The 20,866-nt window shown below is 42.7% G+C and overlaps 1 protein-coding gene across 1 annotated transcript; it reads right to left on the bottom strand.

Moving 5' to 3' along the window:
• Positions 1 to 3,599: 3,599 nt before the first annotated feature.
• LOC120063112 (glycine dehydrogenase (decarboxylating), mitochondrial-like) lies at positions 3,600 to 20,866 on the bottom strand. Its single transcript, XM_039013283.1, has 25 exons — positions 20,214 to 20,866; positions 19,959 to 20,037; positions 16,116 to 16,251; positions 15,513 to 15,677; positions 15,244 to 15,321; positions 14,994 to 15,141; positions 14,347 to 14,543; positions 14,047 to 14,143; positions 11,933 to 12,038; positions 11,564 to 11,703; positions 11,088 to 11,168; positions 10,828 to 10,925; positions 10,398 to 10,482; positions 10,205 to 10,246; positions 9,567 to 9,709; positions 9,008 to 9,083; positions 7,458 to 7,583; positions 7,061 to 7,210; positions 6,091 to 6,203; positions 5,649 to 5,790; positions 5,335 to 5,446; positions 5,129 to 5,224; positions 4,693 to 4,865; positions 4,302 to 4,382; positions 3,600 to 4,114 (listed from the first exon to the last, which is right to left on the bottom strand). The coding sequence occupies exons 1-25, from the start codon at positions 20,496 to 20,498 to the stop codon at positions 3,974 to 3,976; spliced, it is 3,090 nt and encodes a 1,029-aa protein (XP_038869211.1). The 5' UTR covers positions 20,499 to 20,866; the 3' UTR covers positions 3,600 to 3,973.

The following is a 20,866-nucleotide window of genomic DNA, read 5'->3' as shown; positions in this document are numbered from 1 at the left end:
CAGACAAACTAGACATACAACATAGAATGCCCACTCACATCACACCCTGACCAAACAAAACATAGAAACATACAACGCAAACTATGGTCTGGGCGTGGCAATTTAACAGTACAGAAATTGTAAAAAATACAGTGAAAAGTCTGGGCTAATAATTAGAACATTCTTGAAATCATAAACCAACTCAGTAGGTTTGGCACTGTACATTCATGTAAGTATGGTTACAGAAGCCTGTAGCTGGGGTCTCCAAATTTCATCCTAAGTTATAAGGCCAGCATTTCAAAAACTTCCCAGTGGAAAAGGTGATACAGTGCATTTGGAAAGTATTCAGACCTCTTGACTTTTCCCACATTTTGTTACAGCCTTATTCTAAAATTGATTAAATAAAACATTTTCCTCGTCAATCTACACACAATACCCCATAATGAGTTAGCAAATTTTTTTGAAATTTTTGCAAATGTATTCAAAATATAAAACTGAAATACCTTATTTACGTAAGTATTCAGATCCTTTGCTATTAGACTCAAAATTGAGCTCAGGTGCATCCTGTTTCCATTGATCATCCTTGAGATGTTTCTACAACTTAATTGGAATCCACCTGTGTTATATTTAATTGGTTGAACATGATTTGGAAAGGCACACACCTGTCTAGATAAGGTCCCACAGTTGACAGTGCATGTCAGAGCAAAAACTAATGAAGTCGAAGGAATTGCCCGTAGAGCGGAGAAGGGTACCAAAACATCTGTAGCATTGAAGGTCTCCAACAACACAGTGGCCCCATCATTATTAAATGGAAGAAGTTTGGAACCACCCAGACTCTTCCTAGAGCTGGCCGCCCGGCCAAAATGAGCAATCGGGGGAGAAGGGCCTTGGGCAGGGAGGTGACCAAGAACCCGATTGTCATTCCTCTGTGGAGATGGGAGAACCTTACAGAAGACAACCATCTCTGAAGGACTCCATCAATCAGGCCTTTATGGTAGTGACCAGACGGAAGTCACTCCTCAGTAAAAGGCAGTACGCTTGGAGTTTGCCAAAAGGCACTTAGAGGATTCTCAGACCATGTGAAACAAGATTCTCAGGTCTAATGAAGCCAAGAATGAACGCTTTGGCCTGAATGCCAAGTGTCACGTCTGGAGGAAACCTGGCACCATCGCTACGGTGAAGCATGGTGGTGGCAGTACCATGCTATGGGGATATTTTTCAGCGGCAGGGACTGGGAGACTAGTCAGGATTGAGGGAAAGATGAACAGAGCAAAGTACAGGGAGATCCTGCTCCAGAGCGCTCAGGACCTCAGACTGGGGGCGTAGGTTCACCTTCCAACAGGACAACGACCCTAAGCAAACAGCCAAGACAATGCATGAGTGGCTTCGGGACAAGTCTCGGATTGTCCTTGAGTGGCCCGCCAGAGCCTGGACTTGAACTGATCTAACATCTCTCGAGAGACCTGAAAATAAATTTGCAAAAATTTCTAAAAACCTGCTTTTGCTTTGTCATTATGGAGTATTGTGTGTAGATTGATGAGTTGGAAAAACTATTTAAATACATTTTTGAATAACATACTGACCAGAACACACGCGTGTGAGTCAGCGTGCACCATCGCACGCATGTTGATTTTGTCCCCCCACACCAGACGCAATCAGGACACGCAGGTTGAAATATCAAAACAAACTCTGAACCAATTATATTAATTTGGGGACGGGTTGAAAAGCATTAAACATTTATGGCAATTTAGCTAGCTAGCTTGCTGTTGCTAACTAATTTGTCCTGGGATATTGTAACGGCAGCCTTCCTCCTCTTCGTCTGAAGAGGAGGTGTAGCAGGGATCGGACCAAGACGCAGCGTAGTTCGTGCTCAACATATTTAATTAAGACGATAAACGTGAACACTTACACAATACAAAAATAACAACCGTGGCAAACCGAAACAGTCCTCTCTGGTGAAACGAACACAAAGACAGGAAACAACCACCCACCAAAATCCCAACACAAAACAAGCCACCTAAATATGATTCCCAATCAGAGACAACACAAAACACCTGCCTCTGATTGAGAACCATATTAGGCCAAACATAGAAACAGACAAACTAGACACACAACATAGAATGCCCACCCAGCTCACGTCCTGACCAACACTAAAACAAGTAAAACACACAAGAATTATGGTCAGAACGTGACAGATATAAACATTGGTTGTTATTTTATTTTAACATTACAAATTGTGGAAAAAGTCAAAGTCTGAATACTTTCCAAATGCACTGCACTTGTTGACTCAAGACATTTTAGCTTTGAATTTTTAATTAATTTGTACAAATTTCAAAAAACAATGCCACTTTGACATTATGGGTATTGTGTGTAGGCCAGTGACAAAACAAGACAAATGTAATCAATTTAACATTTTGGCTGTAACACAACAAAATGTGGAAAATGTCAAGGGGTGTAAAATAAAAAGTTAATCTCAGGAGGCTCAACTTGACTGTCTTCCATAAATTGTCTTTCTTTCACTTAAACAATGGGGAGGAACCAGGGGCCGGATTCACAAAACACTTCTTACACAAAACTTAAGAACTTCTTATATTTTCTTAAGATAGTTTGTAAGTGCAATATCTTAAGATTTAATGATTTTATGAACTTTCCAAATATCTTCTTACGAATCTTCTTAAGATGTTTGTTGCTGGGTAACCAATTTAGCTAGCTATCTAGTTAGCAATGGCAGTCATGTTAGCATATTTCGCACTGAGATTACTGTTCTAAAACATGTTCTTTCTTCTTAAGTCTATAGTTAAGGAAAAAATGGCAGTTAAGAAGAAATTTCTTCTTAATAAGGTTTTGGGAATCTGGCCCCAGATGATTAATTTTAGGCAACTGGAATTCTTAGCAGTTTGGCTGTTTTCACATAACAAAAAAAAATACAACCTGCCCAATGGGGCAACCTCAGAGCAGGACTGTTCACTTGCCCCAGGCTATAGGGAAATCCTTAATGTCAATCCCCAAAACTTTAGCACTGTGTGGGGAGTTAAAAAGCAGATGGGGTAAAAATAGGGTGTGTCTTAAGCAATGGAAAAATGCCATAGCTTCTTGCATACAGTAAGTTTAAGTATTACTTTAAACTAGTCATGCACCCACAACAGTTCCATTGATTGTGCTTTCAGTCATAAATCACACAAAATAGATTTTCTGAGGCAAAGCAAAAAAATTATCACCAAATAGGATTAACCATATTAATAAAATGAAGGAACTTCCCTTAGGTTCTCATGCCATGTCTGTGGGCAGACTGAACAGGACATTCATTCTTTTGAACTGTAATACTTTAAAAGCCCAATTTAATTAGCATCAATGACTGAACACAGGACAGTTATGAGAACTGTAATCGTCACTTATTATTTTTCACCCAATTATATAATGTAATCTGGTTATAAAAAACCTCTGTCCAGATATATTAGTATTGTGTCCCACAGAACAAATCATGTGGCAAACCATGTGAGACTGAACAAGTACTGCTATTCCAACAGTCATATCTAGCTGGCAGTATTACCTCAAATGTGATTTTTACTGAAAAGTAAAAATTTTACTCTAGTCTACTTCCAAAACTGAACAAGAAAAGATCCAGACAATCAATGTTTATTACAACTATTTTTCCTAACAGGTCATTTAAAGATTATTAACTTTCTTTATTCCCAAAAAGTATTAACATCAAGACTAACGTTAGTATAAGTAATTAGGCAAACAAGTGTCAAAATGCACATTAAAAAATGTTCATACATGAAACAGATGGCAAATAAACAACAACCCTACACAAGTTGAGATATACGTTTTTTTGGCCGATCCTGTAATTTAGAGAATAAAACAGCGTGAAGGGAGAGTCAAGGCAACTATTTGTACAACATAGAACATAGACAGAGTTGAGGCACCAAGGGCACATCACGGAAATGTGGAAGTGTGATGAATGATGAGGGCTGGTATAACAGAGGCGTTAGTGTCATGAGGAAGCTCTCTTCTCCTCATATGGTGACTCGTACACATCCATAGGGGGGCAAGTGCAGACCAAGTGCTGGTCACCGTATATGTCGTCGATCCTGGAGATGGATGGCCAGAACTTGGTCTCTGGCCTCACAAATGGCTGGAAGTTTTAAAATGAGAAACATTTGAGTTTACCATGCTTACAATTTATTAACATTAATACAGAGAGTAAAATAATCTGTGTATAACGATTTTGGTAAATCAAATTGTAAACAGAGCCATTTTTTCCTCAGGGGAAGTGGAGTTGGTAGTGTGTGTTGTGATTGTTTTCCAGAGGGAAGACTCACCAGGGGGAAAGCAGCATACTCCCTGGAGTAGGGCCTGTCCCAGGTGGAGGAGGTGATGCTCGCCAGGGAGTGAGGGGCCATCTGTGGACACAGACAGACCCAAGTGAACACCTATTTTAGCTGCTCTGGCAACATACCTCAACTCTTGCTACATTTAGGTCCTATCAATGAAGCACAGATTTTTTATAACACCAGAGTGGTATGTCTTATCACAATCAGTTGTTATAACTTAGCTTGAAATATAGGAGGCTATCACACACACACACACACACACACCTATTTAATTGAGGAAAATAACTATGAGTTTATAGACCATTGTATGTAGCTGATTGCATGGCTTAATACACACAGTGTGTAAATTGTGTCTATGAGTCAGGCCAGTGCAGTGCACCTTCAGTGGGTTAACGCGGGCATCCATCCTGCCTTCCTCAATGTCTGCTATTTCCTGTCTGATTCCCATCAACGCATCACAGAAGCGATCCATCTCTGCCTTGTCCTCTGATTCCGTGGGCTCGATCATCAGGGTTCCTGCCACGGGCCAGGACATGGTGGGTGCATGGAAACCTGGCCAGGGTCAGATACAGAGGGGGATGAGGAGAGGGCTCAGTTAAATAAAAAATATAAAAAAACATGACTTTAAATATATGTACTTAAGTAAGCAGGTCTTGTGTGTGGAATGTGGGGGATACATTTGCATTTATATATATTTTATTTGCAATTATTTTTACATAAGATACAGAAAGAGACAGAAGTAGACCCTGTTGACTTTTAAGCAGTACCAAACTATCCGTAAATGCAATGTTGTGAATATCCATGTTCCAGCTCACCATAATCCTGTAGCCTTTTTGCCACATCCACCGCTTCAATGTTGGCGGTCTTCTTGAATGGCCTCACATCCAAAATAAATTCGTGGGCACAAAAACCTGCGGACCCAAAAAAATCTGTGTTAAGAAAATCAACATTTGCTAGTGTTGGCCGATTACTGATGGACACAGGACACCATACTTGGGTGAATAGGACCAACACCACTCACCTTTCCTGCCTTTGAAGAGGATCTTGTAGTGACTCTCTAATCTCTTGGCCATGTAATTGGCATTAAGGATAGCCACCTCTGTGGCATGAACCAGTCCCTTGGCTCCCATCATCTACACAGTAGGATCCAAAAGGGTATCAACGCATGTACTAAACAGGTACGTCCCCACTTCAGTTGAATGTTTTTCCAGCTGCAGTTGCCTATAAAGACCTTTAAAGTATCACCAATAGCACTATTCTAACAAATCTATCATTATCTTTATTTACATTTCATGGCACTGAACCATAGGATAGTTACAGTACACTGGTACTGACCTTGATGTAAGCCCAAGAGATGGGCAGAATGGCACTGGAGCCCCAGGGGGCAGCACTGATGGTGCCCAGGGAGCTGGACATGTTGCCTGCTGACATGCTGACCACTGGGTGGCAGGGCAGGAACGGGGCGAGGTGCTCCTTCCTGTTAAACATGCACAACTCCATTAAGTCATCAAAAGTTATTAATTATTCACTTTTAAGTCATGTTTTGCACAGAAAGAACTGTGCCAGGAGTGTTTCCTTACCATGTATGCACGCATTACTGAGTCACTTCAGATAAATGTGTCTACTAAATGGCATACATATATTATGTGACCTGACCAGGACAAAACTCCCCATTTATAATGGATTTGGCCAGTTATATTCCTTTGGGCAGGTTCAGTTTTTGTACTTAGTCCATTACTGTGCATTTGATGGAAACAACCCCGTTATGGTCACTTACACTCCGATAGGTCCCATCCCTGGTCCTCCGCCCCCGTGGGGGATACAGAAGGTCTTGTGGAGGTTCAAGTGAGACACGTCAGATCCGTAGTCACCAGGACGACACAAGCCCACCTGTAGAGAGCAGAGCAGGCAGGAGAGAGGAGATTACAGGGTGATAGAAAGGCAATTACTTCAAGGTCTCAAAGCGAGTGACGTAACCAATTGAAACGCTATTAGCGCGCACCACCGCTAACTAGCTAGCCATTTCACATCCGTTACACCAGGAGGTTTGAAGAAATGTGTAATCTGCATTTTTCACAGACTTGTGGTCAAAGGTCACTCTGTGGAATAGTCACCGCACACCCATGCACTCCCTGGGAGCCTTGTAAAACTAGGAAGCACAGAATCGTCTAGAATGTCATTGTATGCAAGATTTCCCTTCACTGGAACTAAGCCCAAACCATGAAAAACAGCACCAGCCCCTAGACATTTCCACTTCACAATAACAGCACTTACAGTTGACTGGGGCAACTCTAGCAACAGTTTGACGAACTGACTTGTTGGAAAGGTGGCATCCTATGATGGTGCCACGTTGAAAGTCACTGAGCTCTTCAGTAAGGCCATTCTACTGCCAATGTTTGTCTATGGAAATTGCATGGCTGTGTGCTCGATTTTATATACGCAACGGGTGTGGCTGAAACAGCCGAATCCACTCATTTGAAGGGGTGTCCACATTCTTGTGTGTGTGTGGTATCTCAATTAACTCAAATAACTCAATTTTGTGATTGATTGTGATTGATGGGTCCATGATTCAGTTAACACCTGGATAAGCAACCCAATGTGTTATTTTAATTATTTTAGCAAAAAAGGTCTTACTATACAAAAGAGTTTATATAAACACACTGTTCAACTTAAAAATGATCTATGCAGTATGTCCACACAAAAACATACTTTATCAGCAAGGTGACAAGCATATACCCTCCTCTCACCTGTGCGTTCATATTAGCACCGTCCAGGTAGACCTGTCCTCCGTTCTGGTGGATGAGATTGCACACATCATCAATGCTCTCCTCAAACACACCAAAGGTGGAGGGGTACGTTATCATCATGGCTGCCAGGTTAGCCTTGTGTTTGTCCACCTAAGAGAGGAATAATGGGTTAGTCTGTGTGACTGCAATGCGAGAGGCCACTTTTAAGGGGGCTAATTCACTGCTGGTTGCACGACCGGTAGATAGTGACCACCGACTCTCTGGCCATCATGTTTCTCAATTATTCTTTGTGCCTAGATTTAAAAGCATTTGAGGGGATCCTCAAGATCATTGGTTATATTGAAAGGCTCTTCTGTAACAGCGAACTTATTATCAGAATCACTCCACCAGCTATTACCAGTGCCTTGAGGTTTGCCATGTCAATGTTGCCATCCTTGTCAACCTCCACCACCTGCACCTTCATGCCAGCCATCTGGGCACTGGCTGGGTTGGTGCCATGGGCTGACTTGGGGATCAGACAAACCTGAGCAAAATAGAAAACATCAAAGACAGCTACAATCAGACCATCACAAAGTAAAAGAGAGCCAACTAGGCCTAAGCAAGTCAACCATTACAGTGTTAGAGTCCTAACATTTCTTTGTGCAAATCTCCAAGTGACATCAATGCAAAATAGGTAATCAGCTGATTTTATCCCTTATTAGGTGACTTATTTATACATTTTCAACAATGTCACAGTGACACGAATACCTGTGTGTTTGTTGGGTAACATTTACATTTCCCCCCTGTCGGGAAAAACAGCCGAGCTCAATCAGTTTTGCCCATGACTTGCTGATCCCAAAGTCTTAAAATCACCAAATATGGGATCTTGAAATCAAGTAACCTCCAGGTATTGTTGGGTTTTCTGTCCTTTATTTGCACAACTGTGGACATTGACTGTTTGAAAAGCTCACACCACTATCTAAGATGTGCTTATAAGGGAGTTGTTATTTTTGATAGTGGTGGGAGCTCTTGGGACAAATGGCAAATTACAAAACGGGAAATCTACTTGAACACGCAGTCTTATCTCCAGTCACGGTTGTGATATTTAGATTTACATTTTAGTAATTTAGCAGACGCTCTTATCCAGAGCGATTTACAGAAGCAATTAGGGTTAAGTACCTTGCTCAAGGGCACATCGGCAGATTTTCCTTCTAGTCCGCTCAGGGATTCGAACCAGCAACCTTTCAGTTACTGGCTCAACTCTCTTAACCGCTAGTCTACTTGAGGACTTTCAAACAGTTCCTGTATAAGTATCCAAAACGCGCTATTCTTCAGAAGGCTTTTCCAATACAATGTCTGTCGGCAAACGAGTGGATGATTATCTTGGCCATCATACCTATAAGCGGTCTGTACCTAAAACAAGTCTCTTGATGGCTTTACATGTGCTGATAAAAAAAATATTGTATCCAGTGTGCAATACCATGTTACGCGCTTATTACAGGCTGTTCACAGGAAAATGGCTGACTACAGCAAACATTCAGGCTGAACATTTATTAGGGTAATCATTTATAGTACATACACCCCCACATTTCTGACAATATCCTCCCAAAAATAATACTGTAATTTTATAATATACATTTTATTGCGATAACAATTAACAAAGGGTGGACATACTAGCCTAGAGGTTAGAGTGTTGGGCCAGTAACCGAAAGCTGACATGGTAAAAATCTGTCGTTCTGCCACGGAGCAAGGCACTGTTCCCCGGGCGCAGAAGATGTGGATGTCGATTATGGCAGCCCCCTGCACCTCTCGGATTCGGAGGGGTTGGGTTAAATGCGGAAGACACATTTCAGTTGTACAACTGACTAGGTATCCCCCTTTCCCGATCCCATACTGCATGCCTCTGCAGGGCCTAGTACGTGTTCTAGCAAAAATGAGTGTGTTTCGTTTCATTAGAACCATACTTACTGTTCTATGAGCATCTCCTTTAGAGTTCAGGTAGGCTTTGATGGCAGCGAGGCCAGCGTATTCTCCCTGAGCACCACTAAAAGACAAGGTCATCCAGTTTGTTAATGTACCAGCCACGTGCTCAAAAACATGCACCCAGTGAAGTCCTGTCTCAGCATAATCATCAAACGTACCAAGTTCTAAGGTTAGTCAATGGGCTTTACAGTAACTGTAAAGGGAAAGCATAGACTAAGTTGAACAACCATACCGCTATCTTTCCTTCTAGGCCAATGTCGCACGGTGTGCTATACATCAGCCCAGATAATTCTGAATAAGTGTGTGTGTGGGGGGGGGGGGGGGGGGGGGAGACTTGGAACCATAGAGATATCAGCCACAAAGCTAGCTATGATAGTTAAATGATCAAGTAAAATGACCTGAACTAAATCCAAGAATCCCTTGACAGTGGGGTAAATCACAGTTTGGTAAATCACACTCAGATGATGTGTGGGAAACTAACATCCCAGTTGGTCATGAATCTTCCCCCCCACACACAGAATGTTGGTGTCAGTGAGGGGCTTACCTGTTGGGTTGGAAGGAGATCTTGTCATAGCCAGTCACCTCACAGAGGTCCTTCTCCAGCTGCCTGAAGAGCTGCTGGTAACCCTCAGCCTGGTCCAGGGGACAGAAGGGGTGAAGGTTGGCAAACTCATTCCAGGTGATGGGCTAAAACAGTTAGAAAGAGGGAACAATGGGAGAAATAGTCATAACAAGGTAACCTAAAGTGTTCTTCACAACACCACCATAAAAGAAAATGACTGCAGTAATCAGGGTGAAAAGGGGACATACACAGAGTGTACAAAACATGAAAGCTATGATCCCTTATTGATGTCACCTGTTAAATCCAATTCAGTCAGTGTAGATGAAGGGGAGGAGAGGTTAAAGAAGGATTTTTTCCCACTCAATACTAGGGAGGTGTATTAAGGTTTTGTACAAGGAGAGATATTAACCAGAGTTGTGTTCAATTCAAAGGTAGTCAATTCAGGCACTGATTGGATTTTAAAATGAAAATAAATAAATAAATAGCTTTTACTTTTAAGTTTATTGAGAAATCATTGAAAATACATGCCCTTTTTTTAAATTATTGAACTGGAATTTCAGTTTATGTCCTGGATTGACTGCCTTTAATTCGAATTTACCCCAAACCTGTTATTAACTCACCATGAGCTCTGAAGAACTGTTCAGCTTCATTGTGCAGGAACCCTGACATGGAAAACAAAATGGATATTAAAAATGGTGATAGCCCACTAATCTTTACAGTGGTTTGCAGTTTTTGGTGTGTGGTATTCAGATCATGTGAAAAGCACCATGTCTAAAGTAAAACATGTCTTATTTGCTTTCCCATGAGCCTCACCAGTGGGATCATGCTGTGAACCAGAGAGATATCCTTGTTCTCCAGGCGTTTCATGTAGCGCACAATGTTGGTCTCGGAGTGGTAACTTCACGGGGACGAAGAATCAGAGGGAATCAAGATTATAAGACACGTTTTAGACCTAATATGTTATTTCACTTCTAAAACCTTAGCTCTAAAGCCCTGTATTATCACTTACAGTACATGTGTAAACAACCTTATGTTACCAGTGCAAGGAATTATTCTATCAGGCATCAAGTGCAGTTTGGGACAACAGAAAGAACTAATCAATATGGAAGGTCAGCTAATGTCTCTCACCATTCTGGTGTCATACTGAGAACACAAGTCATAATAACAATTCTGGCATATCAAGCGTCATCCTCATCACGCCCAGGCCAGTACTGGAATTTGAGATTGTTACAAACAGACCAACCTGTTGAAGACTGCGTGGGTGAGGTACTTGCTGGTCCTCTTGAAAGGACTACCCATAATGCCTTTCACCCTTTCACCCATCTTTTCAGCAATGAGCTCCTGTAAATTGAGATTTAATGGAATTATATATGGGATAGCTGAAATCAAAGTGTTTGTCCCATGGCTTCAAGATACATCTTTTGCACTCACTCTCAAGATAGCAATCGGGTCAATGCGGAGTTTATGCATACTCCTATATGGAATATTGAAATCAAAACGTACCGCTGAGGATTCACATCCAAAGACCCAGAGCAGATCGTCCAAGTCCCTCTCTTTCACCGTCTCATCCAGAGACACACCTAACTAGGGAAACACAGAAATCATTTCAGAGTGAAAGAAAGGTGTGTGTATCTAAAGCATAAATGAACATGGCCACATGTGGCTTATTCACAGGGGTGCTAATTCTACAATGCTGTAGATAGATATTTAATGAGTAGAGCTCAAATGACTCTACAATACATTTCTTTCTGAACGTTCTGTAACACTTCACCATTGGTTTTATCTATAGGGGGGACTCAACGTAAGAGTATCTATGCTTCCGTGTGCTTTATTTACAAAATTATTCAACAAAGTATTCTAAGGGTCAAACATTGAAGTGTGATGAGTGTTTTGTTGTACCTTTGTTGACCTGCTTACAGTAGGAACACTGGATGGACGCGCATGTAATCTGTATCTAAACCGTATCTGGTACTACTCACCACTCCTTCGCCATAAACACGCAGGTTGATCTCTCTCTGGACAGCCCTCGCCAGAATGTCCTTGGCTGCCACACTGCAGCCAACCTTCAGCGTGTCAAAGAACATCTCGCTGTGCAGCCTGTGTCCGGCCCGCTTCAGACCTGATACAAAGGGAGGGAGAGAAAGGAATTTCTAAAAACTCAGTATCATTCATAATTTATCTAAAGAGAAGCAATGTTACTGTTTCTTTCTCAATACACGCTTGTAATTGAATTAGGTCACCGTTGATTGACATAAGCCCCAAGTGTTGAGATGTAAGAGAAGAGTTGGCAGATATAAAGCAATCACTGTTAAAATGAATATGTGCAGTGAGAGTGTTGGAGGACATACCCTCAGCCAGGATCAGTGCAGCATTGTGTGTCCTCTCAGCAATGTGCTTTAAGCCCTGGGGTCCATGATACACTCCAAACATGGCTGCCATGTTGGCCAGCAGAGCCTGAAAGAGACATATACAGTTTGAAGGTGAGAGAAAGTTGCTTAAAAATATACTTAGAAAAACGCAGACAACCACTACATCTAGTTTATTTTTTATTTAAAATTTACACAAAAGAATTGCTCTGGGACAAAGTGTGTCGGTATTGGATGGAGGCTCAGTGTGTCGGTATTGGATGGAGGCTCAGTGTGTCGGTATTGGATGGAGGCTCAGTGTGTCGGTATTGGATGGAGGCTCAGTGTGTCGGTATTGTAAGGAGGCTCAGTGTGTCGGTATTGTAAGGAGGCTCAGTGTGTCGGTATTGTAAGGAGGCTCAGTGTGTCGGTATTGTAAGGAGGCTCAGTGTGTCGGTATTGGATGGAGGCTCAGTGTGTCGGTATTGGATGGAGGCTCAGTGTGTCGGTATTGGATGGAGGCTCAGTGTGTCGGTATTGGATGGAGGCTCAGTGTGTCGGTATTGGATGGAGGCTCAGTGTGTCGGTATTGTAAGGAGGCTCAGTGTGTCGGTATTGGATGGAGGCTCAGTGTGTCGGTATTGTAAGGAGGCTCAGTGTGTCGGTATTGGATGGAGGCTCAGTGTGTCGGTATTGGATGGAGGCTCAGTGTGTCGGTATTGGATGGAGGCTCAGTGTGTCGGTATTGTAAGGAGGCTCAGTGTGTCGGTATTGGATGGAGGCTCAGTGTGTCGGTATTGGATGGAGGCTCAGTGTGTCGGTATTGGATGGAGGCTCAGTGTGTCGGTATTGGATGGAGGCTCAGTGTGTCGGTATTGGATGGAGGCTCAGTGTGTCGGTATTGGATGGAGGCTCAGTGTGTCGGTATTGGATGGAGGCCCAGTGTGTCGGTATTGGATGGAGGCTCAGTGTGTCGGTATTGGATGGAGGCTCAGTGTGTCGGTATTGGATGGAGGCTCAGTGTGTCGGTATTGGATGGAGGCTCAGTGTGTCGGTATTGGATGGAGGCTCAGTGTGTCGGTATTGGATGGAGGCTCAGTGTGTCGGTATTGTAAGGAGGCTCAGTGTGTCGGTATTGTAAGGAGGCTCAGTGTGTCGGTATTGTAAGGAGGCTCAGTGTGTCGGTATTGTAAGGAGGCTCAGTGTGTCGGTATTGTAAGGAGGCTCAGTGTGTCGGTATTGTAAGGAGGCTCAGTGTGTCGGTATTGTAAGGAGGCTCAGTGTGTCGGTATTGTAAAGAGGCTCAGTGTGTCGGTATTGGATGGAGGCTCAGTGTGTCGGTATTGGATGGAGGCTCAGTGTGTCGGTATTGGATGGAGGCTCAGTGTGTCGGTATTGGATGGAGGCTCAGTGTGTCGGTATTGGATGGAGGCTCAGTGTGTCGGTATTGTAAGGAGGCTCAGTGTGTCGGTATTGTAAGGAGGCTCAGTGTGTCGGTATTGTAAGGAGGCTCAGTGTGTCGGTATTGGATGGAGGCTCAGTGTGTCGGTATTGTAAGGAGGCTCAGTGTGTCATGTTAGGTTCTTATTTTTCAGAGTAAGTAACTCACAGACACTAAAGAAGCTTTAACCAAGTTTAATTCTTCCCAAGGGACCTGTACAGCTGTAATTCAGACAGCAAAACATTTCTCACCATCACAGTTACATACATCCCACTTAAGACACTCCTCCTTCTCTCCAATCCTTACATCTTATGGTTCAACAGGAACAAGGTAACAGGATACCAAACCCTTATTACTCCCTTAAGGGAATCTGTCCACACCTCCTGACCTCAACCCCTCCTTCACCTAATCCACAGATGTCCATCTGTCTCCCCTATCTCAACACGTTGCTCTCCTCCCTTCCACCCAACACATTCCAAAGCTATCCGTCTTCCTACAGAGAACCATTAACTTCTGACATAAAACCCAGTCTCTTTCACTCTTTCTATTCAAGGCTTCTTCTCTATCATTTATTTAATATCTCAATGTTAAAAGTTCAGCCGATTCCAAACAGTCAATATTGGATGGAGGCTCAGTGTGTCAATATTGTACAGTACCTGTATCGGTTGTACAGTACCTGCGCAGTGCAGATGTTACTTGTGGCCTTGTCTCTGCGGATGTGCTGCTCTCTGGTCTGCAGGGCCAGGCGGTACACCTCCTTACCAGCGGCATCCCTGCAGGTAAAAAAGGGACATTTAAAAACAAATGTACATCAAGATATTGTCTTTATGTATGTGTTCCACATACTTCAGTCTTTTAGACTATGAGCAAGTATGATATAAAGTATAAAGTCTCAACATGCTGCTTATATTGCCCAACTTCACGAGATCTGACTTCCATTCTGAACAGGACCAATGTGAATCTCAAGGGCTCTTACCTAGTCACTCCCACCATCCTGCCAGGCATCATCCTGACCAGGTTTTCTTTCACAGAGAAGAAGGCAGCGTGGGGACCACCATAGCAGAGAGGTACCCCGAACCTCTGGGAGCTGCCCAGAGCGATGTCCACCCCAAATTCTCCAGGGGGGCGTAGCACACACAGGGCCAGCAGGTCAGTGGCACAGCAAGCCAGAGCCTACAGGGATGAGAGACAGTGAGTCTTCATACACAGCACTTAGGTACCAAACTGGAATCACCACATCCTACACTTTCTCACGTGCCCACTGTTCAACCAAAGACCTGCATCATAGTGAATCCCTGTGAATATACCAAACCAGGAGCGACAAATCCAAATAACTCTACCAAACCCCCAACCCAATTTACTTCAAGATGTATTTTATTTTACCTTTATTTAACTAGGCAAGTCAGTTAAGAACAAATTCTTATTTTCAATGACGGCCTAGGAACAGTGGGTTAACTGCCTTGTTCAGGGGCAGAACGACAGATTTGAACCTTGTCAGATCGGGGATTGCAACCTTTCGGTTACCAGTCCAACGCTCTAACCACTAGGCTACCTGCCACCCCATATCATCCTAGGTTAATAAACCATTACTACCAATAACGTTAGACGTGGCGGCTCTCTTACCCCTCCCTTGTGAGCGCGGTCCACCAGCGCGGTTAAGTCCTCCACTCTGCCGTCGGTGTCTGGGTACTGGAACAGCACACCGCTCACATCCTTCCCACTGAAGTCCATCTCATGAGGCAGCTTCAGCACCGTCTTCACCCCGATGTAGCTGTTAGTCAACAATCACAGAGCAGAGCACCCAATAGTGAGGATGCTGCTTTTGGTACACAGTTCTAACCTTGTTCCTGAAGTATTGAAAGGATGCCCATACTTGGCTCTTGTCTGCACTACAGCGATCGTCTGAGGATGGCAGCGTGAGTCGATGTAGAACGTCCTTCTCTTGTTCTGTCTGTGGGGAGCAGGTAACAAAAAAATGATGAACACACCTGTAGGGCCAGGAGTTTTTCCTGACTAAGTGGCCTGACCAGGCCTGGGCCCAATTTATAGACTACAACTAGACCCTATACATGAACTTTACTAAATTAACTATCCTTTAATGATCAACCACTATCTCCCACTTGTGTTTATTCTCGACCTCACCTATGGCAGAGCTGCATGGCCTCGGCGGCAGCTGTTGCCTCGTCCAGCAGAGAGGCGTTGGCTACAGCCATGCCCGTGATGTCACAGATCATGGTCTGGTAGTTGAGCAGACTCTCCAGGCGACCTTGAGCCACCTCGGGCTGATAGGGGGTATACTGAGTCACCCTGACGAGAAGAGGATACAGAGAAACCATTAAAAGATACACAGAAAAACAAGCTGGTTTTCAAGGAATCAAGACACTAGGCTGATGTGAGTGGAAGTTTACGAAGATAAAGAGAAAAATACATTTGTAAAATGTAAAATCAAAGTGTTGTGATTGAGACTGTTGTCTCGTTTTGACAAATATGGGTCACAAGATTCCACGTGAGCATGTAATTTAATCCAGTGCAAACCAAACTGGAAACTTGCGCATCAAGTCACAAGATTTCTGATTAGGGGCAAGTTCTTCTGCAATGTAGCAATTAGTGCTTTAATGACTAACAGAAGCGCATACATATACACACCTTGAGTACACAATCAAATATAGCATGCCCTACTAAATGGGGACAACTTGGCTACAAGATGAACATATCACTCTGTGTGTGTGTCAAAGTGGCCCTTACCATCCCGAATTCTCTAGAAGGTTTCTCTGTATAACTGGAGGCACGGAGCAGTTGTAGTAGCCCATTCCGATGTAAGACCTCCACACCTTGTTCTTTGATGCAATCTTTTGGAGATGCTCCAAGACTTCATTCTCGCCTGGAGAAATAGCCATCACAATTGGTATCACATGCATTTGAGACAAAAAATGCATTTCAATAAAAAGGAATTTCTGATGTGTATGATGTATGGTTCCTTATTGGTTTGATTTAAATGAATAAAAATGCATCTTCATTTCAACTGCAAAACAGCACACGTTTGATGCCATCTTCTCTCCCATCTAGGCAGGTGGCTGCATTATGATTCCGGATCATCCTGACTATGAGGCTTGCATGAAACCAGCTTGAAAATGATTTTACACATCCATTTTCTGAACAACCCACCAAAACAAATGAGCCGTGACATCATATAGCATCAGATTTACTTTCAAAATGGAGTGGATAGGAATTTAAACTAAACAGCTTTATGTGATTGGATGTGTAATCCACATCTCTGCGTGTCATGTTAGTGTGTGAACTGTATACAACATTTTGGTACATGTCGAATGCCTTTCCATTTGGTCATCATATTTCTATGCATTGGCGGGGACAATTATGTGCAACATATGGTCCCTTTCCCGATGGCTAGTTATCTAGCCTAATTCCTCAGTGCTGAGGCGGAGATCAGCCAATACACACAGAGACACTGGAATTCCTCAGGCATTCCATTGCTGCTTGGCAACTCCCTCAGCAAAGAATGGACAACACGACCCCTCTGAACCGAGTGCCCAAACTACGCTCATATTCAGGATGAGCATTTCTCCTGTTATACACCACACAAAGATGTGAACATTTGCGCTTTGAATTTAGGTGGCACAAGACGTTTTACTGTAAATCCATCCTGCATTTAAAAATGTGATGCTTTAGGACACAGCAGCACAAGATGGTGTTTGGAAATATCTAACATTAATAACAAAACAAGTGGAAGCATCATCAGTAGTAGAGGCCAGTGGTTTAGTGTGGGGGGCCGTACTGTGTATTTGCACATTTCATCAAAGGGGAGTTTCACTATGGTCGGAAAGATCCTCAAAGCAACAGAAAAGCCTGATTCAGAACCATTGTTGAGCAGAGAATCCCTTGCTGGCTTTGCAAACCAAGCTCCTCCCACCTGAACAAGCAAAAACCAGTATGGCCATCAGTTTGTTCCTTCATGCATGGCTTGCTACATAACAGAACGCGACAGAGGCAGAAAGGAGTGACCGAAGGTGGTATTAAACCCCCCGATCCACGAACCTTATTACCCAACCTAGAATAAGTTCCAAGCAATATTCAGTCAACCATTTTGCAAATAGCAAGTGGCAGATACTGTGTTCTGTTCTAACATATGACTAGTAGTACAGTGTTATTTCAGAGTACACTAGGCAAAGTCTGTATTACCAATTGAAGGACATATTCCTCTACCCCAAGTTGAGCACTTCTGAAATATACTACATCTCACTGCAAAATCATGAGCATTAATATGGAGTTGGTCCCCTCTTTGCTGCTGTAACAGCCTCTACTCTCCTGCGAAGGCTTTCCACTAGGTGTTGGAACATTGCTGTGGGGACTTGCTTCCATTCACCCACAAGAGCATTAGGGAGGTCGGGCGTTCCAATTCATGCCAAAGGTGTTCGACGGGGTTGAGGTCAGGGCTCTGTGCAGGCCAGTCAAGTTCTTCCACTCCGATCTCGACAAACCATTTCTTTATGGACCTCGCTTTGTGCATGGTGGCATTGTCATGCTGAAAAAGGATAGGGCCTTCCTAAAACTGTTGCCACAAAGTCGGAAGCACAGAATCGTCTAGAATGTCATTGAATACTGTAGCATTAAGATTTCCCTTCACTGGAACTAAGGGGCCTATCCCGAACCATGAAAAAAAACAGCCCCTGACCATTATTCCTCCTCCACCAAACTTTACAATTGGCGCTATGCATTAGGGCAGGTAGCGTTCTCTTGGCATCCCCCAAACCCAGCTTTGTCTGTCTGACTGCCAGATGGACTTCCGTCTGACTGCCAGAGCGCGTTTCCACTGCTCCAGCGTCCGATGGCGGTGAGCTTTACACCACTCCAGCCAACATTTGGCATTGTGCATGGTGATCTTAGGCTTTTGTGGGGCTGCTCGGCCACGGAAACCCATGATGCTCCCCACGAACAGTTATTACGCTGACGTTGCTTCCAGAGTCAGTTTGGAACTCGGTAGTAAGTTTTGCAACGCGCTTCAGCACTCGGCGGTCCCTTTCTGTGAGCTTGTGTGGCCTACCACTTCGCGGCTGAGACGTTGTTGCTTCTAGATGTTTCCACTTCACAATAACATCACTTAGAGTTGACCGGGGCAGCTCTAGCAGGGCAGAAATTTGACTTGTTGGAAAGGTGGCATCCTATGACGGTGCAACGTTGAATGTCACTGAGCTCTTCAGTAAGGCCATTCTACTGCCAATGTTTTCCTGTGGAGATTGCATGGCTGTGTGCTCTATCTTATAAACCTGTCAGCAACGGGTGTGTCTGAAATAGCCAAATCCGCTCATTTGAAGGGGTGTCCACACACTTTTGTATATAATATATAGTGTATCAGGATAGTGAAAACAATGACTAATGTAACTAATGTAAAATAGAAAATGATGTAAGAAACATACTAGGAATTTTGACAGCTGAGCCAGTTTCACTATTGACCTCTGAAAACAATGTAGTAGTTTGTATGACATTGGATATGGATCACTATCAAATGGAAAGAGCGCATTAGAGCATCAATGTACAGTAGTAAAAATATTGGCAAAATATGTATCATCTATGTTATTACGAATAATTGTCTTAAGCAATACTAATGTGTTTATTTACTTTACATGTAATGCTTGTCTGTTTAATTAAACAAAAGTAAATTATTGTATTATGGCCATATTGTCAGTTGCTTCAGAACTATTGTTGAAATAAATTTAATTTATTATACAAAACAAGGTAAAGTAGTAATACAATGTACTGCACTTGTCCAGAATAGTATGTGTTTAATAGCCTTGTAAATCTCTAGCAAGTGATCTGATATGTCGGTCTCTAATGGAATTATGCAGCATGGGTTTGCTAATGAAATACACCTCGTAAATGTAGGTCTGCTGTAGACAAACCATTATTGATAGAAACACGTTTCAAAAGGTCTCACTATTCGCTCAATCAACTGAAATCAGTCTATTATTAAATGTGAAAAATACGTATTCAAGTAAGAAAAAGAAAATAAATGCCTAACCCATCAAGGAATCTCATGAAGTTCCTTTGTACATTTCCTTCAACTGTGATGTAATGTTATAACCAGATTGAACTGGAGTTGGGACAGGAGCTCAAGGCTGAACTTTACACTCCAATTGCCATCCTATTAGCATCGGCTTCCCAACTGGAGATTGGTGCTGGTCATTGAGTTTCGCAAAAACAACTCCAAATATGTTCAAAGGAAGACTTAAGGGTGAAAAGCGCTCCACAATGGCACACAATAGGAGTGCAATCTACATTTCAGCCACTCGCTTGGCTTGATTTACACCCATTGTAGAATACAATTCAGAGATCAGTAAAATATATTGACAAAACATAAAGAGTGACATATGCAAGATTGATTAATAAATAATCAATTCAAGATGAATTTGTCAGGGATATCAACAGAAATACATTATAACGCACTTGTAAAGAAAAATCACAGGCTAGCAAATTCAGGATTTTATAACATTGACGAGGCAATATATCTATTGAGAACACAAACATCAACAATAACACGTGCTGTCAAAGATGTTGGAAAGAAGAAACACTTACAGAGAGGATCATCCATTTTCATACTTCTTTGAATACGGATGGCTTCTGGAACTGTATCTTCTATCAACTGGGCGATCGACTGAAAAGCAATAAATGCTATACAAGTCAAAACCAACTGAACTTGTATAAATAGTTGCACGTTTACTGTATATGATAAGAAACGTGCAAGAGTGCCTGCCATGCATTGGATCGACATATTAGCTTACTTTCTGTCCTATAATTTCTCTCTTTATCCAAAATGTATTTAAATCTTACCTCAAGTCCAAGCACATCCAGCATCTCCCTTTTGTCCCTTTCACCTGGGCCAATGTGCCTCTCTGCAAAATCATCGTGTCTCGGCAGTATTCTGTCTATCTGTCTAGAAGCAGCATAGACTGTAGAAGTCCGTAGACCCCGTACAATTACACAAGCATTAAGTGTTTGGATTCTATTATGTTGTTTCCCAAAGATACGGCTTTTACCATTAATGTGTCTGCAAGGTGCATGGGGATTCACAGACTTGGCGAATAGGATCCCCCATGACTTTGCACAGCTTTGCATTTTTAACTCACTAAAACGATAATGTAAAAAAAATATATATATATTAAAGAAATCCTTCAAGCGGCCGATCTCAACTGAATCCCTCAGACACTGCTCTGCTTTCTCCCAAAGTATCTGCAAACTACTTGAAACTGTTTAATTCATAAACCTGCCCATTCCACAAGAACTAACCAATCGATAAGAGAAAGGTCGCTGAGTATGCCAGGCTGCACTGAGCCCAGAGACAGAAGCGAGAAATCAAACTCCTTAATTTTTCTGGTTTATATAGTCAATGAAAGCAGACCAGACCCAGTTGCCAATGCATTGATGCCTACGGAACAGCCACCCCGTTTAGTAGACACATTTTTTCCCAATCGTAAACGGGACAT

This window comes from Salvelinus namaycush, chromosome 18 (assembly GCF_016432855.1).
Source record: "Salvelinus namaycush isolate Seneca chromosome 18, SaNama_1.0, whole genome shotgun sequence".
NCBI lineage: Eukaryota > Metazoa > Chordata > Actinopteri > Salmoniformes > Salmonidae > Salvelinus > Salvelinus namaycush.
This window is presented reverse-complemented; position numbering and strand designations above follow the sequence as displayed.